This window comes from Haemaphysalis longicornis, unplaced genomic scaffold, assembly GCF_048455015.1.
Source record: "Haemaphysalis longicornis isolate Haplotype H1 unplaced genomic scaffold, Haemaphysalis longicornis Haplotype H1 scaffold_2, whole genome shotgun sequence".
Taxonomy (NCBI): Eukaryota; Metazoa; Arthropoda; class Arachnida; order Ixodida; family Ixodidae; genus Haemaphysalis; species Haemaphysalis longicornis.
Window position 1 is genome coordinate 177,114,155 of NW_027526295.1, and position 26,261 is coordinate 177,140,415.

General features: G+C 47.0%; 1 protein-coding gene across 2 annotated transcripts in view; it reads left to right on the forward strand.

The window, feature by feature from the left end:
- Window positions 1-26,261, forward strand: part of LOC144169522 (solute carrier family 22 member 7-like) — a 59,985-nt gene that overhangs the window by 12,611 nt on the left and 21,113 nt on the right. For both annotated transcript variants that reach the window (XM_077698732.1, XM_077698731.1), the window contains exons 2-6: window positions 13,493-13,867; window positions 16,422-16,525; window positions 18,882-19,036; window positions 21,727-21,895; window positions 22,617-22,749. In XM_077698732.1, the coding sequence (XP_077554858.1) occupies window positions 13,511-13,867; window positions 16,422-16,525; window positions 18,882-19,036; window positions 21,727-21,895; window positions 22,617-22,749 (918 nt within the window). In that variant the 5' untranslated portion in view covers window positions 13,493-13,510. The remainder of the gene's footprint in view (window positions 1-13,492; window positions 13,868-16,421; window positions 16,526-18,881; window positions 19,037-21,726; window positions 21,896-22,616; window positions 22,750-26,261) is intronic.

Here is a 26,261-nt window from a genome sequence, read left to right on the forward strand (position 1 = left end):
GTTCTCTGCCTCTGTTTTTTTTTTTTTCTAAAAAACAATACTTTACTAGTTTACGAGCTTCGTATTTGTGCAGTTAAGAATGTTTGTTGAAATCTCCGTGTGTTGGCCAGGACGTCTAATGACTGGTGTGCAGCCTGCTTTTATGTTGCTTTTTTTTTCATCGGGAAGGCGGAATTGTTGGGATGAATAAACAACTGGCAGTGGCATGCAGACGTGGGTTGACTGTCCCTTTGCGCCGTGAAGGTACAGACTGAGTTGCTGTGCCGATTCCGTTTCCGTTCGCGGTTAAATTGGAGCCGCTCGGATAATACGCTTCGTTGCTAAGCGGCAATTTGAACGTACGCACGCTTCAAAGAATTCTTTGGCCGACATAGATCTATAATCGACCACCACCTCAATATTCATTTCGCTTTCAACGCACCACGCCCTGTTAACCTTAGGCCATCACTTTAGCTAGTCATATATTCATTAAGTTTCTAAGCAGATATCCTCAGCGGGTAAATTTGAGTTGTAAGCTGCATCAGCTTGCTCAACAGTCATGACCGCGCAGTATGCCTTTGTCAATGCGACGAATTTTAACGGCCGTGGGAAATCATTTGAGCTGTTCGGGGCACCTGTAGAATGTTTAAACATGGCTTCTTAGTGTGTGTGGATATATAGAAACAGATGTATAGAAAGTGAGAAAGAAAGAATGAGAAAACTTTGTATTTGAAAGACAACAAATAAGTGGTGTCTTAATTTCAGAATTTTATTGGAGCTGGCGACTCGCCCACGCCATTGAGCCGACGAAGCAGGTTGTCCGTACAGTGACCAGTAACAAGGGAAGATAATTAGTTTAAGGATCAAGTTTAATTGGAACTCCCAGACTCTGTGGTATAGGGCACCTGGACGCTAACGAAGGAACACGGGGGAGGGGAGGGGTACTGTGTAGGGGACATGCCACGGACTTTAGTCGTATGGCGGGACCTCCGATAGCAAAAATCCTGCGGCGTGCCGTTTTAGGGGCACGTGAGACCAAGAGGAAATAGTAATGTTACTGCGATTATTTCGAAAGCATTAATCTTTTGCGGAACTTCGGCTGAAAAATTCAGGTAGGCCTCCATGAGCACAGGTCCGCTCGGCAGACAACCTAAATAAATGGCATAGAAACTTAAATGATTTCATGCATGCGCACTGATCAATTCTATCCCCTGTTTGGCACAGTTGTTAACTTCAGGCGGAATAAAAGCGGTGTGGACGCGTGTAAAAGAGGTGTTGTTCAGGGGGTGGGCTGAATTTATGCACGATGCGTACGCTCGTTTAATGGCGCCCGCCGCACCAACCCCGCGTCTCCATGCTAAGGCTTCAGAATTCATGCTAAGTATCCTACAAACACATTTCAGTGTTCCTGTAATAGCAGGGCACAGTGGCCACGCTGTCGCTCCCTCAAGATATATACAGTCAAACCCGGTTATAGCGAACTGTAATATGCGGCTAGATTAGTTCGATATATCCAATCATTCGATATAGCCGAAACCGTCAATACCGAAATTTTTGTTATTATTTGTTACGAGTTCGCAATACGCGGGACCCCCCCCCTCACCTCCCCTGCCATTCCCACATAACGAAACGAACACATAAAGTATGCCATTACCTTACACAAAACAATCCATTTATTGCATGCAATAAAGCTACTTTCCGCCTTAACTGCCTACTTCGCAAGAAAGGGGTAATTTTTGTTTTCACTTTCGTTTCGGCAGCACCAACTAGCACCACATTATCTACACGAGACATCGCTTGCACCACTTCAAGTCCATGTCCTGCAATATTGAAGCAATATTGGCGGATAACATCGGCTGGCAAAAGTGCCTTATAAAGCGTCAGAAGGCTTTACGTTGTGACATCCTCAGCCTCCTCAGAGCTTTGAGCAGCACCAGCTGCCGTGGCATCGGTGACGGTGCGTGCGCTCGAGAGGCTCACAGTGACGGCAACATCGTCGTCAACACTCAGGAAATCCTCTGAGAACACTCCTTTTGGCACAGCATCTGGAACGTTGGCGAGCTCATCGCGCAGTTCGCCGATGATGCCATCTTGGTCCGGACTCGCTGACTGGATGGGCTCTGTCGTGAATCCAGTTCGTCGAAAACCATTACGGAATGTGTCGGGCGTCACGTCGGTCCATGCAAAGCTCAACATCTCAATAGTGGCCAATCAAAATCTCAATCACCCCTCCGAGACGACGCATTTCGGTGGGAATTGTAGACGCGCCGAGTTCGATATATCCGATGTGAACTTCGTTATAAGGAATATGCTTCGCATGCATTTTCGTAACAGATTTGCTTTTGTTCGATATATAGCGTAATTCGCTCTATCCGGGTTCGTTATAATCGGGTTTGACTGTATATATATATATCAAAAAAGGGACACACGTCGAAAAAATAATGGTTTTTAACATTTCAGCCAGGGACCGGCCTTCGTCAGAATATTCTGACGAAGGCCGGTCTTCCGGCAGAAATGTTAAAGACCATAAAAACATAATATTTATTCTAACGTTTAGACCGGGGGCCGATCTTTCAACCAGCCCCCGGTCTAAACGTTAGAATACATATTGTTATGTTTTAAGTGCGAATGCACTTTATAAGCGACCCCAAACCATCCACCGCCGGCGGCGGCGGCGGCGGCGTCCGCAGTGCTCCTCTATATTTAAAAAAGAAACAGCATCCGGCGCCAGGTTTCGATCCGAGGACTTTGCGGCCGCAGCGCGACGCTCTACCGACTAAGCCACGGACGCCACGCTGATATCAGTGTGAGTAACGCGCCTTATATCTTTAACGCATTCAAACTACGTCGTCAGCGGCGTGCGTTGGCGACTCAGCGGCGTTATAGCGGCTTGATAACTGCGTGGTGTACACGTGATACTACAAACCCGATGGAAGAGATGGAAGAGAAGGCGGCGAGGCGGTGGGCTGCGGGGGCCCAGCGCAAGCGCCGCAAGCGGGCCGACAACCGTGCATTCGCACTTTCACATTCTCCCCCTCGGGGAAATGCGGGGGAATTTTTTCAATGTGACTTCGCTATTGTATATATACATGCAAGAAACTGTTTCTTGGACGCCAGTGAAATTTATGAAAAAAAGGGGACACACGTCGAAAAAATAATGGTTTTTAACATTTCGGCCGGAGACCGGCCTACGTCAGAATATTCTGACGAAGGCCGGTCTCCCGGCCGAAATGTTAAAAACCATTCCTTTTTCGACGTGTGTCCCCTTTTTTTCATAAATTTGACCGGTGTCCAAGAAACTGTTTCTTGCACATATATATATATACAATAGAGTAGTCACATTCAAAAACATAACAATATTTATTCCAACGTTTAGACGGGGGCTGGTTCAAAGACCGGCCCCCGGTCTAAACGTTAGAATAAATATTATGTTTTTCAATGTGACTTCTCTATCGTACAGTTAATCTTATAGCCAGGAACCTTTTCTCTTAAGTATATATATATATATATATATATATATATATATGGAGAGAGAGAGAGAGAGAGAGAGAGAGAAATAGAGCTGTAATGAATTAATGAATACTGAAGAGGTGAGGTCCACAAACGGCAGGGTTTGCTACTTCAGATAGCGGCGAACATGGTGAGCCGAAAAAAGACAAGAAAATGGGAATAGCTTTGTAGAAACAACCAATAAGAGGGAAAATAAATGAAAAAATACGGAGCGTAGAAAAAGTTGGGAACATCAAAAGAAAAGATCTGAGGACCTCAAGGGTATAAGACTTCGGCCGATGCTGAGATAGGTAAAAACGTCGAGAGAGGCTTTGTCCTTAGGGTCGTGGAATCGCGATTCCGCCACGGTCCAAGGAAGTGACCCAATTCGAAAGAGTTTCCTCTCAGCAGTCCACAAGTGTTCTTTTCGATCTTTCACGTTGGGTTTCATACTGCGGGCAGTAACACAAGTGATGCCTTATGTCCTCTTTCATAGAGCACGCCAAGAATACTGGCGAGTCCACTCATCCCATTTTAAACAGAAAACTAAAAAAAGTGATTCCCTCGTCATTTCATGTCAACATACTCTCTATTACATTTCGGCAGTCCTTGTAAGAGAAGGTTAGGGATAAAGTTACAGAAGTCTCCCTCCAAGACACCTACAAACGATTCGATTGGTATCTTGAGCAGCCGAGAAACAAAAGTTATGACGCGTAGGGAATGCTATAGAAAAGCAAACACTAAGACGAGAAAACACTTGTGCGCCTGGCAAGCTTTTAGGAAGTCCTCAAAAGCGGGAAATGGATTGTTATCCTCTGATTCTAGGCGGCCGCGCACTCTCATATGCACGAGTTCAGAGATTTCTGGGAATTCTAATAGATCGCAACTTGACCTGGTCACCCGAGGTTAAACGGTTACGGGCCCGCATTTCTTCGGCCACTCAGGTTTTGAAATGTCTTGCGGGTTTGCGCTGGGGCAGCGATTGTCATTCCATGGCCATGCTGCACAACGGTTATGGGGATGGTGCGCTGAGGTACAGCCTCCCAGTCCTACAACGTATATCAGACACAAGCAAGAAGAGTCTTGAGGCAGCAAGGAACAACAATTTACGCATCTGTCTTGGGCTTCCGAAGGGATCTTCGAGCGTCAGAACCCTTGCGGAGGCACGTTGCTTGCCTCCAGAAAACAGGAGACTCTCCGTGTGCACCTGAGGCATCGGCTTCACTCAAGCAATCACTTTTTAAGTCGCGTATCCTCAAGCTGCTCGAGCTCTGGATTCGCCCAAGCAATTGGCAGAATACCCCTGTTAATTCCAAACCAGCCGAAACAAATAATGCCTCGAAATTTCCCTCCTTGGAACGTTACTCCTTTACAGATTCAATGTCGCATCCCCGGAATTGGCCCCAAGAAGACAATGCCCCATACTGAAATACTACATATTGTGCTAGAATACATGTATAAAATGCATTCGGCTAGAACACACATATTTACGGATGGATCGTCATCCCCGCAAAGCTCTCCATCTGGAATGTACGTGCCACTTGCGGGTGAAATGTTTTCATTTCGTCTGGAGCGACCAACATCATCTACAGCGGCTGAGCTATATGCACTTAAAGAAGCGATTGTTTACGTCCTACGCCACCAGCCGCGTCAGTGGAGCATCTTTACAGTCTCCAAGGCAGCTCTGCAAATTCTGTCAAGGTGGAGCAGGTCTTCCCCTCACCACACGGCAGCCGCCGATATCTCCTACCTTCACCACCTTGCTTGCATTGCTGGACACACTATAAAATGACAATGGATACCTGGCCACAGTGGTATTATAGGAAACCAAAAAGCCGATGAAGCGGCCCGTATGGGCCTTAACCACCGGAAACACCGCAAAGTGTACTTTACAAAAACAGACGCTTCCACCATGGCCCATCGCTTTGCAGTAAGTGAAAGAAACCGGCTATGGCGCAGCAAAGAACCCAATAATGAAGTATTTTTGCACGCGATTGACCCTGATTTGACATCAAAACTTCCAAGAGAGCTCCCTCGTAGGCTGGAGACATTATATCATCGCCTACGACTGAACTCGGCCTACACCAACAGTTACCTCTTTCGCCTCGGACTGACGACCAACCCATACTGCGATAACTGTTCTTCCATAGAAACCGTCGAACATATCTTATTAGAATGTGTGGCCTACTTGGCACCAAGATCCCGTTTTTTTGAAGATATTGAACGCCTAGATCAAGGGCCGGTAACTTTGAAGACCATCTTAGGACCATGGACTAGCCCCTCGAAGCAGCGTCAGGCCCTAAAAAGTTTGTTTTCATATTTGGAGGACATTGGCCACATTTCAAAATTGCAAATTCTGTAACACAATCTAAAAAATAGTCCGCCAAGCCCGCCAAACCACGCCAGTGTTTTTTTTTTGTTTGCTTCTTCGTTTTTTTTTCTCTCTCTTTTTTTTCTTTTCTGCCCACCTCTCTCTAGGGCCTGTTCTCCCTACATCCCCGACCCCTAGCAGAGAAGCATGTAGGTGATCACAAACGCCGGCAAAACTCTCTGCTTTTTGAATAAAGAGCCTTCTCTCTCTCTCTCCCTGTGCGTAGCGGAACCGAGTTCCCTTCAGATTTATCAAAGCTGGCATTTTACAGCGAACCCATATTCTTCCAGAATGGCAGCACTTGTCGTGTTCGCCACCAACGACCACATCCTAGCACATACCCACTTACGCAGGAAACACCTGTGGGTGATTGGTACAGAAGAAGTAAATGCTCCATGCACCGTGTCAGAAATTCGGTTCTCCCCTAGCATGACCACCAAAGGGCAACGTGCACGAGGCATTCCATTCGTATTCAAGTGACGCTATGGGAAGGTCACTTACAGTTAGTACTCCCGAAGAGCTGTGTGTCTCTAAGAAGCGACGAAAAGAACTGGGTAGGGAATGGCACCGAGGAATGGAGCAGTAGGTTTAACACGTTCCGTTGATAGCTTCCGGTGACCGCAATGTCGATGTCTGCAGGCCAGGCAAGATGTAGTTTTCGGTTAATGTGGGGAGAGTTTGAGGTGCAAAATAAGGATTCTAGTCAACCAACCGCGGTGAACAAGGGATGTACAGACTAAAATTTCCCTAAACACATCTCTGAAAGTTGTAATATCGATGTCTCTGAGCCATAGAAGAAGTGGTTCATCTAGTCAACGTTGGGAGAGTTTGGTGTGTAATGATGTAATTATTGACGTCGAGGCCAACGAACCATTCTAGCACGCACAGCCGCGACCTTGCTTGGTATCTTAGTCCCTTGACAAGAAGTTGGCGTCATATCGCCAACCTGCAAAGGTAAATATAGGAACGGGGGGAGTAACTAACAGCAAGCAGCGACGAGATAGTGCGACTCGTCACAGACGTTTCGGAATGGTGGTCGTGTTGGCTTGCTGCTGTCGTTACGAGCTCGTTTTCAGTTTACAACCACTGAAAGCTTCAGTTTGTTCGAGTACTTTACAATGAAATTTCTTTGCTGCGTCCTGAAACGCCCATGTAGTACGGGCAAATTGTCGAAGGAATGCGGCATCCCCGCCGGTGAAGAGATCTCCTTTCATGCGCTGCCGAACGACGAACCTCGGCGAAGCAAGTGGCGACGTTTTGTGAACTTTGCAAACGGAGGAGAAAGGGAGGTAAAGCAAGTACGAGTCTGCTCGCTTCATTTCCGACGAAGTGATTACGGCAGGGACCGTTACGTTAGCTCACTCCTGGGACATGCCACCGCTCGTCCCCGACTTCGTCAAATCGCCGTCAAAGCGCTCTGAGCTTGGAAAAAAAAATACCGTACATACCGCGCATTGACGCTCGTATCTTTCTGGTCGGAGCAGAGAGCTCGCGCGAACGGCTTTTCACGCACGACACCGGCCAACTGGCATAAGCGAGCTACTGAAATTGAACTATTATTAACTGTAATAAAAATACGGCACATACGTACAGGTCTGCATTCTTCCGTCGCGACGGGGCTGACGAGGCAGCGGTGCCGACGGCTGGGCGTTCGTCTGTTGTGAGTATCGCGGAATCGTCGCTTTCCGGTCCATCCGTCTATCCCACAACTCCTGCCGCTCGTGCACTTAGAAGCATTGAGCATTGAAGTGGTGTGAGGTGGTTAAATGCAAGCCCGAGCTCCTCGGCGAGAGCTTTCTTGTTCGGACTAGGACAATTCCACGACTAGGGCTGACTATTCTATGACTTGTACTAGGTTTTACTATTAAAATGGCCGCCGTCTCGATTTCGGCACGAGTTCCGGTTTCTGTGGGATTCCCGCGTGTGGGTGCTATATGGAATCAACATACTAAGTATCTGTTTCATGTACCGGCTCATATGACGCCATTGTTCACGTCACGAAAGGTACAATTTAGCGGGAGATTTAATAACTCAAAATTGCTGCTTTCGTGGTCCCTAAACTTATGCTCTTTGGTGTACATTACTAGTAACCAGTGTAGAAGATCCTCCCGCGGCGAAGTGCGAGGAGGTGGCGCCGCTCGTCGGCACCCCAGCAGAGAAAGAACTGAAACTAAAGCGTGGCAAACTGTTCGCATGGCGACGCAGTGAAACATCCCTCTCGCGAGGGGCACGATCAAATGCAGAGCATTTCCGGGGGCGCACGACGTTAAGTAGTTTGCGTTACGTTAATGTTGTTGCACTTGTGGCAACTGCTGACAGGAGAGCGCTCGTCAGCAGTAATTTGAATGAGTCAACGATATAAGGCGCGTTCATAGCGTCCCATTCTGTGTCGGCTTTGTGGCTCAGTGGGTAGAGCACCATGTACATTGTGTTCCGCCCGCAGGGCCGAGGGGTCGAAACCAGGCGCCGGATAGTATTTTCTTTTATATAGTGTAGGGGAAGGGGTGCGGACAACGACGGTGCGGACTACGACGGGACAACGCGGGTGACATCGTGAGTTACTGAAATGCTCTGCATTTAAAAATTTAGCTTAAATTGCCTTATTTCTCAGTGACTAATGCATCGTTTGCTTCCGGGAAAGCGCTCGGTGTACTATGAAACACCTAATGTTTCGAATAAAACGAACTTTTGTTTTGCCTTCATGGGTCCTTTAAAAGAACCTACATTAAATGGTGGGCTCCGTTCGTGCAGGAAAAGATTGGTTTAAAGTGCCACACCAATCCAAGTCAGTGAACTATACTCAACAACGGCCGTGTGTAGATTTTACTTCAGCCAAGAATATTTCTAAGTTTTTAATCGCACCAGGCAGTGTTTAATAGGGTAGTTGCAAATATATCATCACGGTCATTACTAAATGATGAAAATAAATACATGTAACTTTAACTCATCCTGTAGATTGCGCAACCGCTTCGCTGGTGATGTGGTTCACCTTCAAGAGTAGAATGGCTTCTGCTCTTTTTCATGTGTTTGCGCCATTGTCTCGGTCGATCGCATGTAACCACCCACAATACTCATGGCGGTTCTATGCTATGAGGCCCCTTTATTTTCTTCTATCCGATTTGAGCAGTTTCCTCGAGCTGGCTTGGCAGCGCAGCTGTTGGAAAGTTCAGGCCGGAAACCACGCCGCATTTGACTGCGCGGTAGAGAGACCCCCTGGCCTCACGAGCATCGCATTCGGCTTGCCACATGCCTCGAGCAATGAAACATAAAGGATATTCGCTTTGCAGGATGTTTGCGCGAATTCACTCTGCAATTCAAAATCGTGCAGGAAGTAGCTGGGGTAGATGAGAGGGTGTGGATTGAGAAATAGATACACATATAACAAAGAGCAGATGGCAAATCGAATCGCGCCAGCGCTTTTTGCGTGCTTAGGTCACCAGGTTAATCGCACCCGGATTAAGCGGAATGCCATTCAAAAGAAGGGGGCGTTATCCACAATACGATGCAGTGCAATTCCCCCGTTGTTCGTTACTGCGCACAGTTTTTTTTATGGAGGCGGAAGAGATTTAGTTTCACGTTGAAGATTGGTTGGGGTCTGCATTATTTCGCAGCTCTCCTCATGCATCCCGGCGTGACTTCGGTGGGAAAAGTGGGTGGGAATTTCAGAACTGTGCCATAGAGAAAGTTATTGATCGATCTCGGCTTGTTTAGTGCTCGCATCTGCAAAACGCGCGCGTTCGCGAATCAAATTTACGAGCTGATGCGGCTTGCTCGCGAAAATGGCTTGGCTAGACCAAACGTACGCGCAATGTCATCGACCTCAATCTGGTGTTAACTGACAGTACAGAACCCGGTCTTGGTTTATCAAACAAACGCCATCACGACTCAGTTCACCGGACACAAAGCATTAATGCCCACAGCAAAATAGGCGGACGCACCCCCCCCTCCCCCCGACTTACAACGAGACTCCTTTACACTGTACATTAAAATAAACCAATGTCTACGGAGTCTAGAACTACGTGAGGGGTTTTTAGTAACTTTTCTGCGAACACGGTAGTAACGAATCGGCCGACCACAACAGAAGGTGGGCTACTGTTAGCGCCATTGTCACACGTTTGTTTTGCATCAGTGAAATTCGGCTGCGGCATGCGCTGAAAATGCCAGCACACTTTTGTGATCATCTCTCAGCTTTAACTGTCACATTCTGCGAAAAGCCGTTGTTGTTGCTTTCCTGTAGGGAAGATGGCCGCTGCGGCAAAGAGTGATTGAAAAATTGGCCGCGTATCTGCTCCTTCCGTTGCAAACGTCGACGGAAGACTATAGCTCCATCCGATTCAGACGCGATTCCCTGCAACGCCTGCACCGGAGCACGGTGCGCTGCACCAAAGTGCTCGATTCGCCGCTGCAGGAATGGTGCCGTGCACCGCGTCCCTCGATTGCACATGGTGCAGCCGCGGTGCCGCCGCGGTGCAGAGAACTGCTGCACCTGCTACGGAGGAGGTGCAGTGAGTCGGTGCCTTCAGCGCGCGTCGTAGTTGAGGTGTTGCTGGTTGCCAGGCGGCTACCGGCAATTGCGGCGACCGCGTGAAAATGTACGTCGAGGTTGAAGATACGGGGGACGAGCTTCACGCCGCCGCTGATGCGTACGGCGCCACTCATATGGCCGTAAACATCCCGTTCTAAAGGATGTCAGGAGGGGATGATTAGCAGACGATATGCCTGCACCTCGCTCGATTGTAAACACTCAGGGGCGCTGCTGACGGTGCAGCCGTGGTGCACGGCACCGCGGAACCACGCCGCTGCATTGCACCGGGCCGACAGAAATTTCTCTGCACCGTTGCCGTGCACCGCTTCTGAATCGAATGGAACTGATAGTCGACTAGCGCCCCCGCCAAGTAAATGCCTCCCCTCTTTTTCCCGCTCAGCTCCCATGCTGTTCCTCTCCCGTCGCGCTCACCCCAAGGTGAACACGCTAGAGGTGGGCTCAAGTCAATTTAAATTTACCGCGTTCCGCTGCTCCAGGCCGGGTGCCTTCATGCCAGCGCTGCCGTACGGCGGAGGCGTGCGTGAATACAGGCGAACTACACAGGACGAGCGCTCTTTGTCCCGCGTTTTTCTGCGCTTTTATTTAGTGTGAATAGAGGCATCCTACTACAAAGTTTATAGAACCACCTTTCCCTACTCCACGAGCGGTCCAAGCGGAACTTGGAACCTATCTAGTGGAACCTTTCGTTGCTGTTCCCGTTTGATTTTTTTAAATGCCGCCAGGTAGTACGGGCATTAGCAGACGACGGTTTTCTGCAGCTGATATAGTATTTTATTTGCTATCGCAAAACCAAGCATCCGTGAATTGTTTAATAATGGAACACTGCAAAAGTCACTCATGTAATGATTTGCGTCCTGATATTTTCGGAATGTCTTCTTCTTGTAAAACAATCTTGACAACTATGAACATTAACACCGGATTTAGACGTTTAGATTTGGCAGTGAGTATATAAAACTATTAGACAGTTTCTGTTTCAATTTGGCCGGGTGGCTGAATCGAGTCACAGACACATAGACCGACAGACCAACATTTCTGCGTTTAAGTAGCCCAAGAAATACTATCGTCTTTAAAATTGATCAGCCCTTCCAATCGCCGCGGAAAGACCAACAGCGAAGCTTTGCTGTGTCTTCCCTAAATGGATGGATCTATGTATATGTAGGTCCCTCTCCCTCCCGTATAAGCCCCTGTATTGACAGCAGACGGGAATTCCAGAAGATTTACCACTTACTGTGAACTACGGGATTACGAAAAGATATGACACTCGGCGTGATTTCATAGCCGTCTTAGCGCCTCATTGTCGTATAATTTGTTTCCGAATAGTTTCAATAAGACAAGAGTTGTCGCCGTTTCCTCTGACCATACTTACTACTTAGACGGCCAAGTAATGACGGCAGACGGGTATTCTGTAACGTTTACAACCTCACTGTCAACGATCTAGTAACGACGAGTACATGTAACACGACGTAACGATAGGGTCGCCTTGGGGCCGTATTTGTCATCTTTTATTCCAAGATGCCTACAATAGATTAAATAGATAGATTATATTAAATAGATAGATTAAATAGATTAAATTAATAGATTAAACAGATTAAATAGATTAACGATTAATAGATTAAATTAAATTAAATAGATTAAATAGATTAAATTAGATTAAATAGATTAAATAGATTGATTAAAGCTACAAAGCATTCGCCAGAAACTCGCTGATGTCGCTGACGATGTCGCTGACGACGATGACACAGTAAAAAAACACTTCCCATAGTCGGAATCGAACATGAGTCCCTCGCGTTATGAAGCCGACGTCTATTTTTTTTTTCCGCTATGCGATCACGGAGAATACGACATGCGCCCACAGCCGACGATGCTACAGGAATAGGTGATCGATTGATTGTAGGGTTTAACGCGACGACTCAACGCAGGCGATGAGGCGCGCCTCAGTGGAGGGCTCTGGATTAATGTTTACCCCTTGGGGATTTTTAACGTACGCCGTAATCTCGTACAGACGAGCGTTTTCGTCTTTCGCCTACATCAGAAAAGCGGCCGCCGTGGCCAGGGTCCTCGTGCTCATCAGCGCAACGCCTTAGCCATTGAGCCACCGCAGTGGGTAAACAGGAATAGGTGGATGAATGAATGAAAAGAGGGTTTCATTAGAAAAAGGGGATTGAGCAGCAAAGCTTTCTTCTGATTCTGGGGAGACGTCCAAGTGACTACCAATCCACGCTAAATGCTCCATAATCGAATTAAGAGCGTAGTAGAAGTGTTTTTGTCTCTATACTGCTGCATACTGGGGACACGAACCGCTTATCTTACGACGGCAGTGTTTTCTTCCAACCTTCTTGTCGTTGTGTACTTCGCCTTCAAATTTCTCTAAAGTTCGTGGCACGGGTCGTTGTTATGTTAGTTTTTAATGTTGTGGGGTATGGTGCGTGTTTTCGACATGCGATGGTGTGGCTCTAGAATAAAATCAGCCGAAGCAGCGCCGGTACGGTTGTTCTTTTTGAGTATGAGAGAGAGCGAGAGAGAGAGAGAGAGAGAGAGAGAGAGAGAGAGAGAGAGAGAGAGAGAGAGAGAGAGAGAGAGAGAGAGAGAGAGAGAGAGAGAGAGAGAGAGAGAGAGAGAGATCAAACTTTATTCGGCAGCTCAAGTCCGAGCTGTGGAGTTATCATTCCTCGGAAGAAGGGGGTGTTCCATGGTCCTCCGACGGTCGCGGGCTTGGCGGAGGTGCAGAAAGAGTTTAGGTCGCTCTATTCAGCGCTAACGTATTTCGTGCTCAGCAAGAGAAGTACCTGAGCAATGTAAGGGCATCCATGGCACGAATGAAAAGTAGAGGTGTACAGGAAGGTCGCTGAAGGGATGTAATAAGGAAGATAGAATCCAGGAATGGGTTCGGATGCCGCATGTTAGCAGCTATTGGAAGTCCATGGCGAAATTCTTCGTCCTCGAATGAATGTAGAGAGCAGTATTATAATGACGATGACATTTATCACTAGAAACTATGATGAACAAGATAGAGGTCACTGTGATACCTGCTTATACGTCAAGCACAGATAACGCATGAACTGTTTTACACTACAGCTTTACACTATTTGGAACGTTCTGAACCGCAGGACAAATCACGAGGGGCCATGGAGTTCGAAAGGGTGCTCAAAGCGATCGGGGGGTTCGGGCTCTTCAACAAGACCATCATTGCCGCCGCGATGGTACTTGGCACTTGGCACACGGTGATTGGCTACATGGGCCACGTGCTCATCCTTATCGCGCCCCCCAGCGAGTGGTGCTTCGCTGAGGGCCTCGTTCCAGTCGGGGAGGTGCTGGACATGACAGCGCTCCCCAGAGGCCGCTGTCAGTTCATCGATGAAGGCCGAGATGGTGGCGATGAGAGTCGCTACAATAACGCCACGACTCGACAAGCCAGTGGCGCCACCTGCCCGACGGGCTGGTGGTACGACAACGACGAGTTCTTCACGTCGGTCACGATGGAGGTATTGTATGGGCGCACTCCTTCCCGTACGCATGTAGGTGGCGGGAAAAATACATTCCGAAGTGATCCTTCCTACCCAGAGAGTGTGGCTCAAGTAAAGTGAAGCCTATCTTAACTCAAAAATGCGAAAAGTAATTGACCTGGATCGTTCAACATTTATTTATTTTCAATTTGGTAGTCTTTGTATAGTGGAGGAACAGAGATTAGCCTTCAACTAAACTGATGACGTTATCTGGGCACAGTGATGGCAAATGGTATTTCAGATGAAGATCGAAAATCGTGCAAGGAATAAACGCAAGACTAAAACAATAAAAAAGTGCACAAATACAATAACAAATAATATGAGTCCTAAATGGGGAAAGATACACAGGCTGGCATACTGTCCAGAGGGTTTTATTAAGCCCAGCACAATTTCTACGCCATCCAGTCATTGTTGTTCAAAGAGCATGAAAACCTTCTTCGCACTATCACTCGACATCTGCCAGGGCTTTCAACTTTTCTCCGTCTCTTAGCTTATTTGTTTCTTGCGCCCTTTGCAAGTTTATTTTTTCATACTATATACATGTACAAAAATAAAGCGTGGTAGAAAGAAGCGGCTTTAGTATATTGTTCCGCGTATGACTTATTCAAACCCTTATACAGTAGGTACTAAGGTGTCTGGCAATCTACATAAAACCGGTATATGCAACGTCATTACAAAATAGTCAAGACTAATACGAAAACGACTACCATTCGAAGAGAGTCGGTGCAAGGCCGGTAAAAAATGTAAAGAGGGATCAACTGAGACGCGGAAATGCGAACGGTCAACGGCAAAAAGTGTTTGCATTTGGGCTAGCTCGTATTGTTAATCCACGGCCTCGTTGTGCCCGCCTATTTCTTCCGTCCTTGTCCGTTTATTTCGCTAAAAGAACTGTTGGCGAAGAGAGACACACATGAAATGAAGAAAAAATGCGACAAGCATACAATAATCAAACAACAAATAAAACATAAAAGCAAGACAAGATGGTATATGCAATTGTCATAAATGACGCTAAATCAAATTGTCACTTATTGGGGTTTTGTCACACGCCTAGCTCTCGGTAAGATCATTTGTCAAACGGATTTTTTGAATCAATAAAGACGTGCGGAAGAATTACTAAGATAAGCATAAAACAAGAGAATTTGCTCAACGTTCATGATATGCAGGAAAGGCGTCCAAAGCATAATGAAGCCTAATATCGAGACTTTGTGAGTGGTTGTGCCCATCCTTTGGCAGTTGCCCGATAAAGTGCGCCTATTCCGCGTGACCTTCGTTTTCCCAGTCCTCCCACCCTACTCACATGGCCGTTATTTCTCCTAATCTTGCGAGATCATTTTCTTGTTTACGTCTCGTCGCAACTCTCCCTCTGCGCTGAGGCCTTGCCAATGGATTCACCGCTATTCTGGCCTCATTGCGGATGATGCACTGTGATAGCTCTTGACATGAGAAACACTTTTAATGCGAAGCATTCTTTGCCGAGTACCCCCCCTGCCGGGACCATTTAAGGCCCTGCATTTCCACAAAAATGTAGATTTTGCGAAATTAACACCTATAAGCGTCATGATAGCGTAAATGGAGATAATTCGTCTCACAGAATTCCGAAAGAACAAAAAATAAGAAAAACAAAAATATAAAATTTTCAAAGAATATCAAAGAATATAAAAAAAAATCAAAGAATATCCACCTGACATCTCTCCCCAAAACTGAAGAATAAACTAAGAAAGTACGCAAAAAACGTTCAAAATACGAATAAAAATAGCGAGAATGGTGAACTATGTAATGCCCTGAATGTCTGCAAAAGTGAAAATTAGCGGGAAAAACTCCTGCAATCTTACTAATAGCCAAATGGACATGATTGGTCGAACAGAATTTTAAAAACTAAAAAACAAGAAAAATCGAAAAATAATTTTTTTGCAAAAACGATCTGGCAATATCAAAAATATTCATCTTATACATCTCCCCCAAAAAAGCCAAAGACTGAATAAAAGACACCCGCAACAGTACATTGGAAATACGAATGAAAAATAGCGTAAACGGAACGAACGACTCTGCACTACGCATTGCATCTTCGAAAAAAGAAACATATTTAGTGATGTAACGGCATTTTTTCGCTATATTGGTATAAATTTACGTCATTGGCTAAAAGAAACAAAAGTGACTTAAAAGAATAAAATAATCCCACGTATTTCGCCACTCTTAGGCATATTTGGCTGTAAGAAACTCGCACTCTAGAAAAGCGCCTTAAAAGTGGTACGCATTAGTAGACAACTCTTTGAATTTCTGCAGATTTTTTAGCCAAACACACTTTCATTGTGTTTTTTATGTCGTGATGCGGCCGAATTGGGTCCTCTAATAAGGAGGGGTATCTGTGGGCACGATTCCGTCCCTTGCAAAGCCGTTTAGTGTTCACCGATATCACTATCATCTCTTCTGATCAATTAACCACGAAGCATTTGCCTTTATATCCCCACATAAACACTTCTCCACGTTACGAAGGTAGTAGTTTATTAATTTTTTTCCTCCCTTTCGACTCAAGAACCAGTGGGTGTGCGGCGATAACTGGAAGATGTACGCGGCCCACACGACCTACTGGGTAGGGTCCATGACCGGGTACCTCATCTCAGGATTTCTGGCCGACAGGTAGGAAATCCCCACTTTCAAACTTTTCTAGGTCTATATGTAATTGTTAAAGGGGCCATGCAGACAAAACACAAGCTTGCTTCGTTCGAAAGATTGCCTCGTTAGAGTCAACCTGACAATACTTTTAAAGTAAACTGCGCTCATATAAGCTATACAATATGAAAAAAAGAATGGCCATGCGACTCACTAGCTCATTTCCCGCACTAGAACAGGTGTCGTCATATGAGCAGCCGTGTGGTAGGCTGAGGTCGGCCACAGGGAACGCAAGTTGTGCATGGTTTCAGCTTGCAGAATGAACTGTTTTCACTTAAATGTAGTGCATATTCATCTTATAGCAACAGGAATGCTGGGGTAAACAATGAAAGTTACGAAAGTACGCGTAAACGTATAAATAATACTGCTCTTGGTATTGCACGCACTATGCTTGTTATAGCTACACAGCAGTGCGGCGCTTTGGGGTCGTCTCCGACGGCACTGGCCGACTGGCGTAAGTGACATTGTCTTACATGACTCGGTTTGTCGAACACAGCCCATGTTTCACGAAACGATTACTACATACCGTAACAAAACAAGCAAGGTGCAAATACAGTCAGAAACAAAGCAAAGATGTGTAGCGGTCCTCCGCATATGGTGGCGTCATCTAGGCGGGCTCACGACAAACACGGCTCTGCAGTCCAGTGCCGACTGCACAGCGCACTTGAATTTCTCTTGAAGACCCTTCCTTGTGACGTCATGGCAGACTTCCTGAAACACACTATTTGGCTGGAGAATCAAAATTTTAACTTAAATGAATTACTTTTTCGATGAGTAAAGCATCACTTGCTGCCGAACAAGCGATGGGGGCACTATAAACCCCAAACCTACCGAATAAAACAAACTTGTATTTTGTCTGCATGGCCCCTTTAAGCACCAAATACAGTAACAGTGAGAAACCTTTTGTAAAATGGACGTCACTGCCATGGCGTAGTTTTATAAGGATGTGCCTAAAGAAGGCCACTTCGCTGCAAAACTTTTTTGTATAAAAAAATCCCCCCACCCCCCCGAAGGGGAGCGTGTGGAAATGCGAATGCATTGGGTGCACCGATGAGTGCGGTGCGAGTAATTATTATTAATGGCGTACTTAATGAAGAATCGCTATCAAGGCGCCAGGCGCGCGCTCCACTGCATTATATAGATTCCGAGCGCAGCGAGCGGAGAGAGGGTACGCGGAGAGGAGAGAGAGCCCGCCGAGCTCCGCGATGCGAGCGCCCTCACACGCCCGAGCGCGCTCCTCCTCTCCACTCACTCTCCGCTACTCCGCCAGAGCACCGCGATGCGAGCGCCCTCACGCCCGAGCGCGCTCCTCCTCTCCCCTTGCCCTCCGCTACTCCCGCCCGAGCTACCACCTGCTCCGGTTGCTAGGCGCGCCACAGCTGTTGCTAGGGGCGAGGAGGAGCGCGGAGAGATAACACCTGCGGGCGCACGCCGACGGAGCACAACCCCCGACTAAGAAATGCATTCGCATTTAAAAGCAGAGGAGGAGAAAGAGGAACTTGCACGCGCTTTGAACGAGGAGGAAGTAGAGAAGAAGAAGAAGAAGGCGAGCTTGCTCGCGGCATCTCGTGTTCTCTCGCACAAGGTACACCTGCGGGCACACGCCAACGGAGCACAACAACCCCCGACTAACAAATGCATTCGCATTTAAAACAATATGATGTGCCGGAAAAGGAGGACGCGACCACTTCGCTGTAACCGCTTTTTTATATAAGGTCGTGCTCCCGTTCCCCTGCATGCGGCAAACCTTGAGATTAGTTGACGACACGCGAGCAGCGGAAATGCAAAGTGGCCTTAAAACTATAAACGAACTATAGATCACCAACGTTTATCTGACACAGCCTCTGCTGTTTGTACTAGCAAACATGGTAGACGCAGTAAAATGAGTAATGGTTTAACGCACTGGCCCCCTAAACAATCGTGGTCGGACGAAGTAAAGCCACTGAAGCCTGCCCTTGATTTCTGCTACATACAGTTACCGGAAATTGCTGTTCTACTTCTCAAGCTTTGAATCTAGAACACAGGGGCTGTATAATTGAAGATGCTAAAAGCAGACCTATGCGCATTTCAGACGACCCGGAAAGGAGAGGGAGTAAATTTTAGTTTAACCTGACATTATAAAAACGCAATTTTTATGCTACTACTATACGCCTGACGTCGTGTTGCTAACGCGCGACGCCAGCGTTGGCAAATTTGATTCAACAAATGCATTTTGAAGAAGTATTTCTAACGGAAACGGTAAGAAATTTTCACTGGCGCCGTATGACGGTGGTATTATCTCATAGGCTGCAATAGTAAATCACGAAGGCGTCGTGTCTCGCAGGATAGGAAGGAAACGAACTATCCTGGTCCTCCTTGCCATCGGTGGAAGCGGCAACGCCCTCAGCGCAGTCTTCTCCAGCTTCGAGGGCTTCGCGGCGCTGCGATTCATCACAGGCTTGGGATCGTACACCGTCTGCAGTGCAGTTTTTGTCACAGGTATGCCAGTGCCATTAATGATTCGTCATATTGGCACAAAATAAAATCCGGACGCGTCAACGTAACTGCAGGCAGCACACATGACCTGCTAGTGAAGTCATAATCCTGTAGAACTTGGCTTAGGGTGTGGTGACTAACTCTTTTGCAGCGGCGCTGCCAATACTGTAATGCCTCCTTAGCACGAACTCGGATGTCTCTAAATATGGGTTAAGTCGGAAGTTTTTTTTCACCGTGCATTTACCTCCCATAGGCGCCATGTATTTGCCCCCTTTATCTCGAAACGTTTCTTAATGGGATCACGGTTACCTCGAAATTTTGGCAGAATGGACGCAAGAAACATTCCGCTACAGACAGCTGATAAGTTCTCCGTTCTAACGCTTAGCTCCCACTACGTGCAGAACGCGGCCGTGAACGGCAAATTTACATGGTGTGAGGCCGATATTCCAGTTACCGGAACGCTGTCGAACGCCTACATCGTTGAGAGAGCTGTGGACAATGCAGCTGATCATGGAGACGAAGAGGAGCCTCAAGAAGAGCCTAAAATGAAAAAAAAAAAAAAAAAAAAAACGGATGCTGCTTTTGCTTCGCAACAAGACAGAATATAGCGGTGGCGACCAATAATTGGTGCTATGCATTGGGCAGATCGGGAACGCTTTTCTGGGACCAGATGCGAACGCGAAACAGGCGAGCATCACGCGCTTCTTTCTTCCGGAAAAATTAAAAAAAGATTTCTCCTGCGAACTTTCTTTCCTTCATTACGAAAGCTCCCTGTGCGTTCGAGCGTTTGTTACCAGCATTACTCCTTATTTCAGTGACCTGGCCACAAATGTTGGGCAATTCGCTTAACTTGGACTCCGCTTATCTCGCAATTTTCAGAGGATTTTATGACTTCGAGTTAACCAGGGATTACTTTAGTAACATGTATGGGAAGTTTTTCTCGGAGTGTCCCTGTCGCCGTGTGTGCGTGGCAGGTATACCGGCATGAGTGAGACAGAGAACAGACAAAACCTTTAGGGCCTTTTTCACTTCCAATACTCTGGGGGTCGAACAAATTAAGATCGCTCTGTTTCTAAGTAAGAACCATAAACAACACTCGGCCACCAGTCTTTCCTGATAACAAGTTACAGTAGTTGGTTATTTTGTTAGTCTGGGTGGTCTGTTTCAAGGACAAAGAATAAGAAAGTATGACTTCAGAGTAAGAGAGAGAGAGAGAGAGAGAGAGAAAAAAAAACGTTTATTGAAAGCATTTATGGTGTTCTTGTAGGAGTAGCTCCCTCTTCACAGCAATCCATGAGCCGTCTTAGCATGAATATGTGTTGAAGTATGTGTCCTTGGATGAGGCTCACTAAGCCTTGCTTAAAAACTACCGGCAATTGCTCCGCGTAAGTGACCCCAGGTCGTATCGAAGAAACGGAGGGTTAGGACTTAAATCGCACTTACCGCTTAGTCCTGTAGAATGCAAAATCCCAACAGGGGACTACACACATCTCAACGTAAAATGCTGCGAGCCCTAGGAAAACTGTACTCCGCTGTAGCATGTGTTCCTCATAGCTTACGGAGATCCCTAATCAAGGGCACCCGTTCCAAGTGGCTGTTCGAATAGACCCTTGATGAAATTTTATTGCGCTTAAACAGAGCTGACAACGATCGCTGTATTAAGCAAAAAAAAAATCATCACTTGCTGAAGCTTTCACCGTGACTAGAAACAGCAACGCCAACAAATACATGACGCTGCTACCGCATGCCGTGTGCCGACGAGCATGCGACTCATATCCACACGAAAGATCGAAGAAAAATAATTAGGCCGGTATCGTACTAAGGGTGACACGCCCCAGACGATACCCGTATATACACGAGTGTTACATGCCCATGATCACAATTTTTTCTCGTTTACAAGCGACAACCTAAGGAGGAACCATCTGAAATATCTCATTGAAGGATCATTATAATCGCGTACGACAACAGCGGTCCCTATGGGGCGTGTTGTCATGGGGTGATCGTCTGTGGATTGTTTAGGAAACTATGGCGCTACCGGTAGGGTTACAGGGGAAGCGGGCGTTCGCTACCAAAATGACCGAATTGTGGAAGAGCCCGCTGCTCCCGTTTCACATATTGCTTTAAGTACGACATCATTTTTTCTGCTCTGGTGATGATAGATAAAAAATAATTCTAAGTACAATGATGCATCCTTCGGGGCAATCACTTTTAATAAACTTAGTGGGAACTCTTTTCTTCGACTACTTATGAGAAAGGCAACAAAACAACGGTGCAAGGACTGTGGCAATAATGGGCCTCTTCGATTTTCCACTTCTGGCTCCCCGCGGGCTGCCCGCGGGTAGTCCGAGGATTCCCCGAAGCCATAGGGATACACGGGAAAATGGAATGTTGGACTGCTTCTCGGGGAGTCCGCGGTGAGCCCGAGACTGTAAATCGAAGAGGCCCAATGTTGAAGCACCAAGAAGTGGCAAACCTCGAATACGTAATTCCCAACTTCTCTCGCTTGTTTATTCTAGCTCCATTCATTGTATTCTCTGATACATATTCTGATGACCTTGCCATGGCTTTTAACAACTTAATGAAGCCCGTGGCGCTTTCTCAAGGCAGTAAGTTGACGAAAAAGGAAATGTTGACAATATACGGCACTTGACGTCCTAGAAATGGTTGTTGATTTCATCTTCGTTGTGATGTAGCCATCGAGTTCACTGTTGCCCACCGGCGGACCATGATCACACTGATATTTGCAATGAGCTGGTCGTGCCTCGCTGCGGCCCTGCCCTGGTACGGCTACCTGGTCCAGAGCTGGAGGATTCTGCTTCTCACCGGAGCTGTCATCGATGTGCTGCTCGCGGGACTTCTCTGGTGAGTCACGCTTTTGACTATCGCGAATGTTGCGTAAGAAAAGAAAAATGCGAACGTACTGCAATCCTGCTGCAAGTGAGGAGAGACAAAGCATTATTTTAAGAAAGTACTATGGTATATATATTGTGAGCAACAATCCGTGCGCAATTTTAACGCCTATTCCAAGGACGCATGAAAGTGCCGTGGTGCCATTGGGATTCACTCATACGCCACTTCATCTTCTTATCACCGCCGCAATCATCATCATGTCATACCGCATCTGCTTCTCGGGACTATTCACGTTATCATTCTTGGTGCTGGAGTTCTGGACTGCCGTTCGGAATAAACGCGCTGTGCTGACTGCCTCTCTGCCTTCCTGTCTGACGGTGTCCTTGACGCCTCTCTCTCTCTCTCTCTCTCTCTCTCTCTCTCTCTCTCTCTCTCTCTCTCTCTCTCTCTCTCTCTCTATCTCTCTCCAGATAGCTGCGCCCTCGCCAGTGGTGCTATCAACCGCTCTACCCCTGTGCTGCAATTGTGAAAAGCTTGACTTCGAGGTTGCCATGAAATGTTCGTCGAGTTGACGCAGCCTCGAAAGTTAACAACCGCAAAGATCTTGTGTAATTAGCATAATATGACGGATGTCTTAAATTAGACGTAAGGTCACACGTGTCGTTATCTTGCCGACCAACTCTCGTGTCCCGCTCATAGGGTTAATGCTTAGTGCCTCATTCCTTCCTTTTAGGTTCTGGGTTCCGGAGTCTCCCCGGTGGCTTCTGTCCGTGGGTCGAAAAGAGGAAGCCATTTCCTACCTGCAACGAATAGCACGCATCAATGGAAAGAAAGTCTCGAAGAGCACACTCAGCAAGCTACTTTTGGTGCGATTGCCATGCTGAGAAGCAGTGAGAATCTTTGAGGTTCAGTGAGACATTTTTCTGGAAGGGTCACTGTTTGTTGTATCCAATCTAAAATTGAAGTGCCTCAGTGTCCTTCCATTCTATGAAGGACGACCAGCGAAGCCGGACGCACTCCAACGAGTGTACGAAACAAAACACACTTTTTTGTAATTTTTTTTTTATTCGAAAGTTTGCCCTGCGGCATAACGGTGCACGATTCACAGGTACACGAACAAGTTTGCTTCTCGTATAAAGTCTAGAAGGTGCCTATGAAATGGTCCATGAACCCAGCGCTGCAGGTCTGGAGGGCGGCCAGGGTGGAGGCCGGTTGCACGAAGGTGCCGTAATCGCATCTGATGCAGTCCGGGGCAGGTCCACAGCAGATGCTGCACATTCACATTCTGTACGGCGGAGTCGCAGAATGGGCAGGTAGAGTCGTATGGGCCGCGGTACTGCGATGGCCAAGAGGCAGTCACAGACGGCGTAAGGGACTAAACATACTTCTTGGTTAATTTCTTGAATTAAATTTGCAAAGACTACAGTTTTATTCTAGTGGGCAAACATGGGGTTGTTCGTTTCCCTCCCGCGTCGTAAGCATCCTACTCTGAGTAACACACCAGCATAAACCTCTCCACCACGGAGGACCGCAGCCAAGTCGCATTGGGTATCGAGACGTCCACGTTTGAATCTCCCACCAGCCCAACTGCCATGTCACTGGTGAGGGCATGAAGCCTAGCTGCCCCTGCATGCTCCCCTCCCTGCATCCCCACCCCTCTGTGCACGCATAATGCGGCAACCTGTGATGCACGCGTGCTTAGGCGTCAAAAAAATACAAGGGCGAAAATGACACTTCGGAATCCCTTCAAAATGAAGAAGAATTATTGACACACGTGAAAGAGGGCGAGTTGCCCTTCAAGCCGGAGGGATTCGCAGCTACTCGACGAGGTGGACGGCAACGGAGGCGCGTGTAATTTCTGAGACAGCAGTTTTCCGTTATCTTCCCACCCATTCGCCCTTCTGTGTGTCCCGATGCTGCTTTACTTCGTGCTCTTCTTCCTCCGGGCGAACGACACGCGTCCGTCCATGAGCGATTTAAAAGTACCACTACTGAGTACGGCACTAGCACTGTTACCAGCCGATTGCGCAACTTGTGAAAGAGGCATCGCTGGCAGCGAGGGTTGTAAAACTTGTGAAAGAGGCGTCGGCGTTGGCGAAGAAAAGCGCGGAAGTGGTGGCGAGTAAAGGCCCAGTCACAAAGACACGTAAAACCAAAGTAGTAGTGCAGCGACGTAGGCAGGGGTAAGTGCGCGTAATATCGGCGTACGTATTCCGGCGTACGCTGAATACATTGATACGCGCTTGTTACGTCATAGTCAGAGCCGGCCAGACATTGACTCAGTGTTTACGTCGACCTCTGGCGGTGATATTATCTGGCGGTCAGATCGCATAGCAAATAAACATAACTGATACATAAGCTAACTTGACTATTAATTATGTAATAAAGGCTAAGTAATTTGTAAAATACAGAGAGCAGACAACGGGTGAAAACGCGCGGAGCAAGGCGCGACTATGGAAGCAATGGAGTTTACGCCGAATAAAGAGGAGGGTTTTGTGCCTGCCAAGTAAGCAGATTATTGGGTGCGGAGTACCTTAGGACAGCACAATGTCCGTCCGCGTCCGTGCGCATAGCATTTACAATCGCTAAATATCACACAGGCACCGGCAGGATTCGAGCCTGTCTCTGGTAGACCAGACAGAGTCAGTGTCAGTCGTCTTACTTATTGGGCTACGACCGTGGGTTAGTATCCGAGAGTCAAATGGCTTACTCCCTCGCCTGTAATGGTGCGGACTACCTTAGGACCTCCCAATGTCCGTCCGCATCCACCCGTGCGCACACCACCATCATGCGAACATCAAGCGAAATTCGATTTGAGCCGGGAGTTGCAGTTCATTTAGGGAATAATCACGGTGCAACTCCCGGCTATAATCGAATGACGGTCGGGGGGGGGGGCAACTCGGATGTCACTCGGGGCGCAAGTTGGGTGTAATTTTGTGTCCTCGTACTCCGCACCCTGGCCATCATCCACGGAGCCATTTTTTCTTAACGTTTTTCATTGTTGCAAGAACTGTTTTAGTTGTTTAAGTACTAAATATACGCAGTTTTGTACTAAAGGGCATCATTTGTTTTTTTTTTGTGTGAAAATATACTTGAAGTAGTCTACACAAAGCTGAGTCTCGAGTAGTCTCTAACCATACTGCCTGGCTCAGTGGAGTATGCTGGGCTTACGCGCAGCGTGGCGGCACGGCGCATATGTGATTGCTCGCCCTCTATGGCGTCGTCGGTCGGCGTAAATGCTGCGGCGGAGGTCGCCGCAGGCCTACGTCGATGCGCCAGTATGTCAATTTTCCGGGTCCATGTAGTTTGGTCTTAAAGCGGCTTCACCGAATGAAAACCTAGGGGCGGGGGGTAGCCATTTACAGCTTCGCTGTAAAAAACTTCAAATCTTCACGTGTTTTTACAACACCGAATTCAACTGCATGTCCTGACAAACCCCCTTATAATGATGCCAATTGACAAGGCCACCAGGACATCACCACGCGTCAAAACCTGGACGAAACGTCAAACAAATGCGGGAACGTGCCTTCAGACCCCACAATTATGCCACGTTGCGGTTGCGGCGAAATGATTTTGTTACTCAGTTGCAGAGATAGTCGAAGCTTCTGGAAGATCGGAAACTTATGCTGACCATGTGGATGCTCGCTTTTGGAAAATACAATAAGCCATCCTTTCCGTCAAAATCATAATTACGCAGAAGAGAGCGCAGGGATATTTGTTTTGGCATTTTAATGTCATTGATTGATTGATTGATTGATTGATTGATTGATTGATTGATTGATTGATTGATTGATTGATTGATTGTAGGGTTTAACGTACCGACGCAACGCAGGCGATGGGGCACGCCGTAGTGGAAGGCTCCGGATTAATTTTGACCACCTGGGTATGATTAACGTGCGCCAAAATCTCGTACACACGGGCTTTTTACCTTTTCGCCCCCGTCAGAAAAGGCAATTTGATGTGGACAAGTAACTACGTAATCTTGTTAAAAAAGACGCTTTATGCATTTCTACATAGCTTTGTTCATGTTTTCTTAATTTTATAGCATAGGAAGAGTAGGGCCCAGCTAGGAGAAAGGCAGCTACGTTAACAGGGCTAGAGCCTAGTTTGCCCTCTTACATGTGTGTAATATTGTGAAAGAGTGTCAACAAAAAAATCTCGAAGAGGAAATCGTAGTGAACGTCATTGCCATGTTTCTAACACGTTCGTCGTTCGCATGCGAATATCGACTTGTGTGCTCATGACGGAAATATAAATGGCCTAAGTTTAACTTTTTGAAAAAAGGCTGTCAACATATCAGTAACGGTTGAGCATAGGTCCCGTATCTGTGTTGAAAATGGGGTCGAGTGCATGAGCAGGGTCTTGATTTCTACGGTGT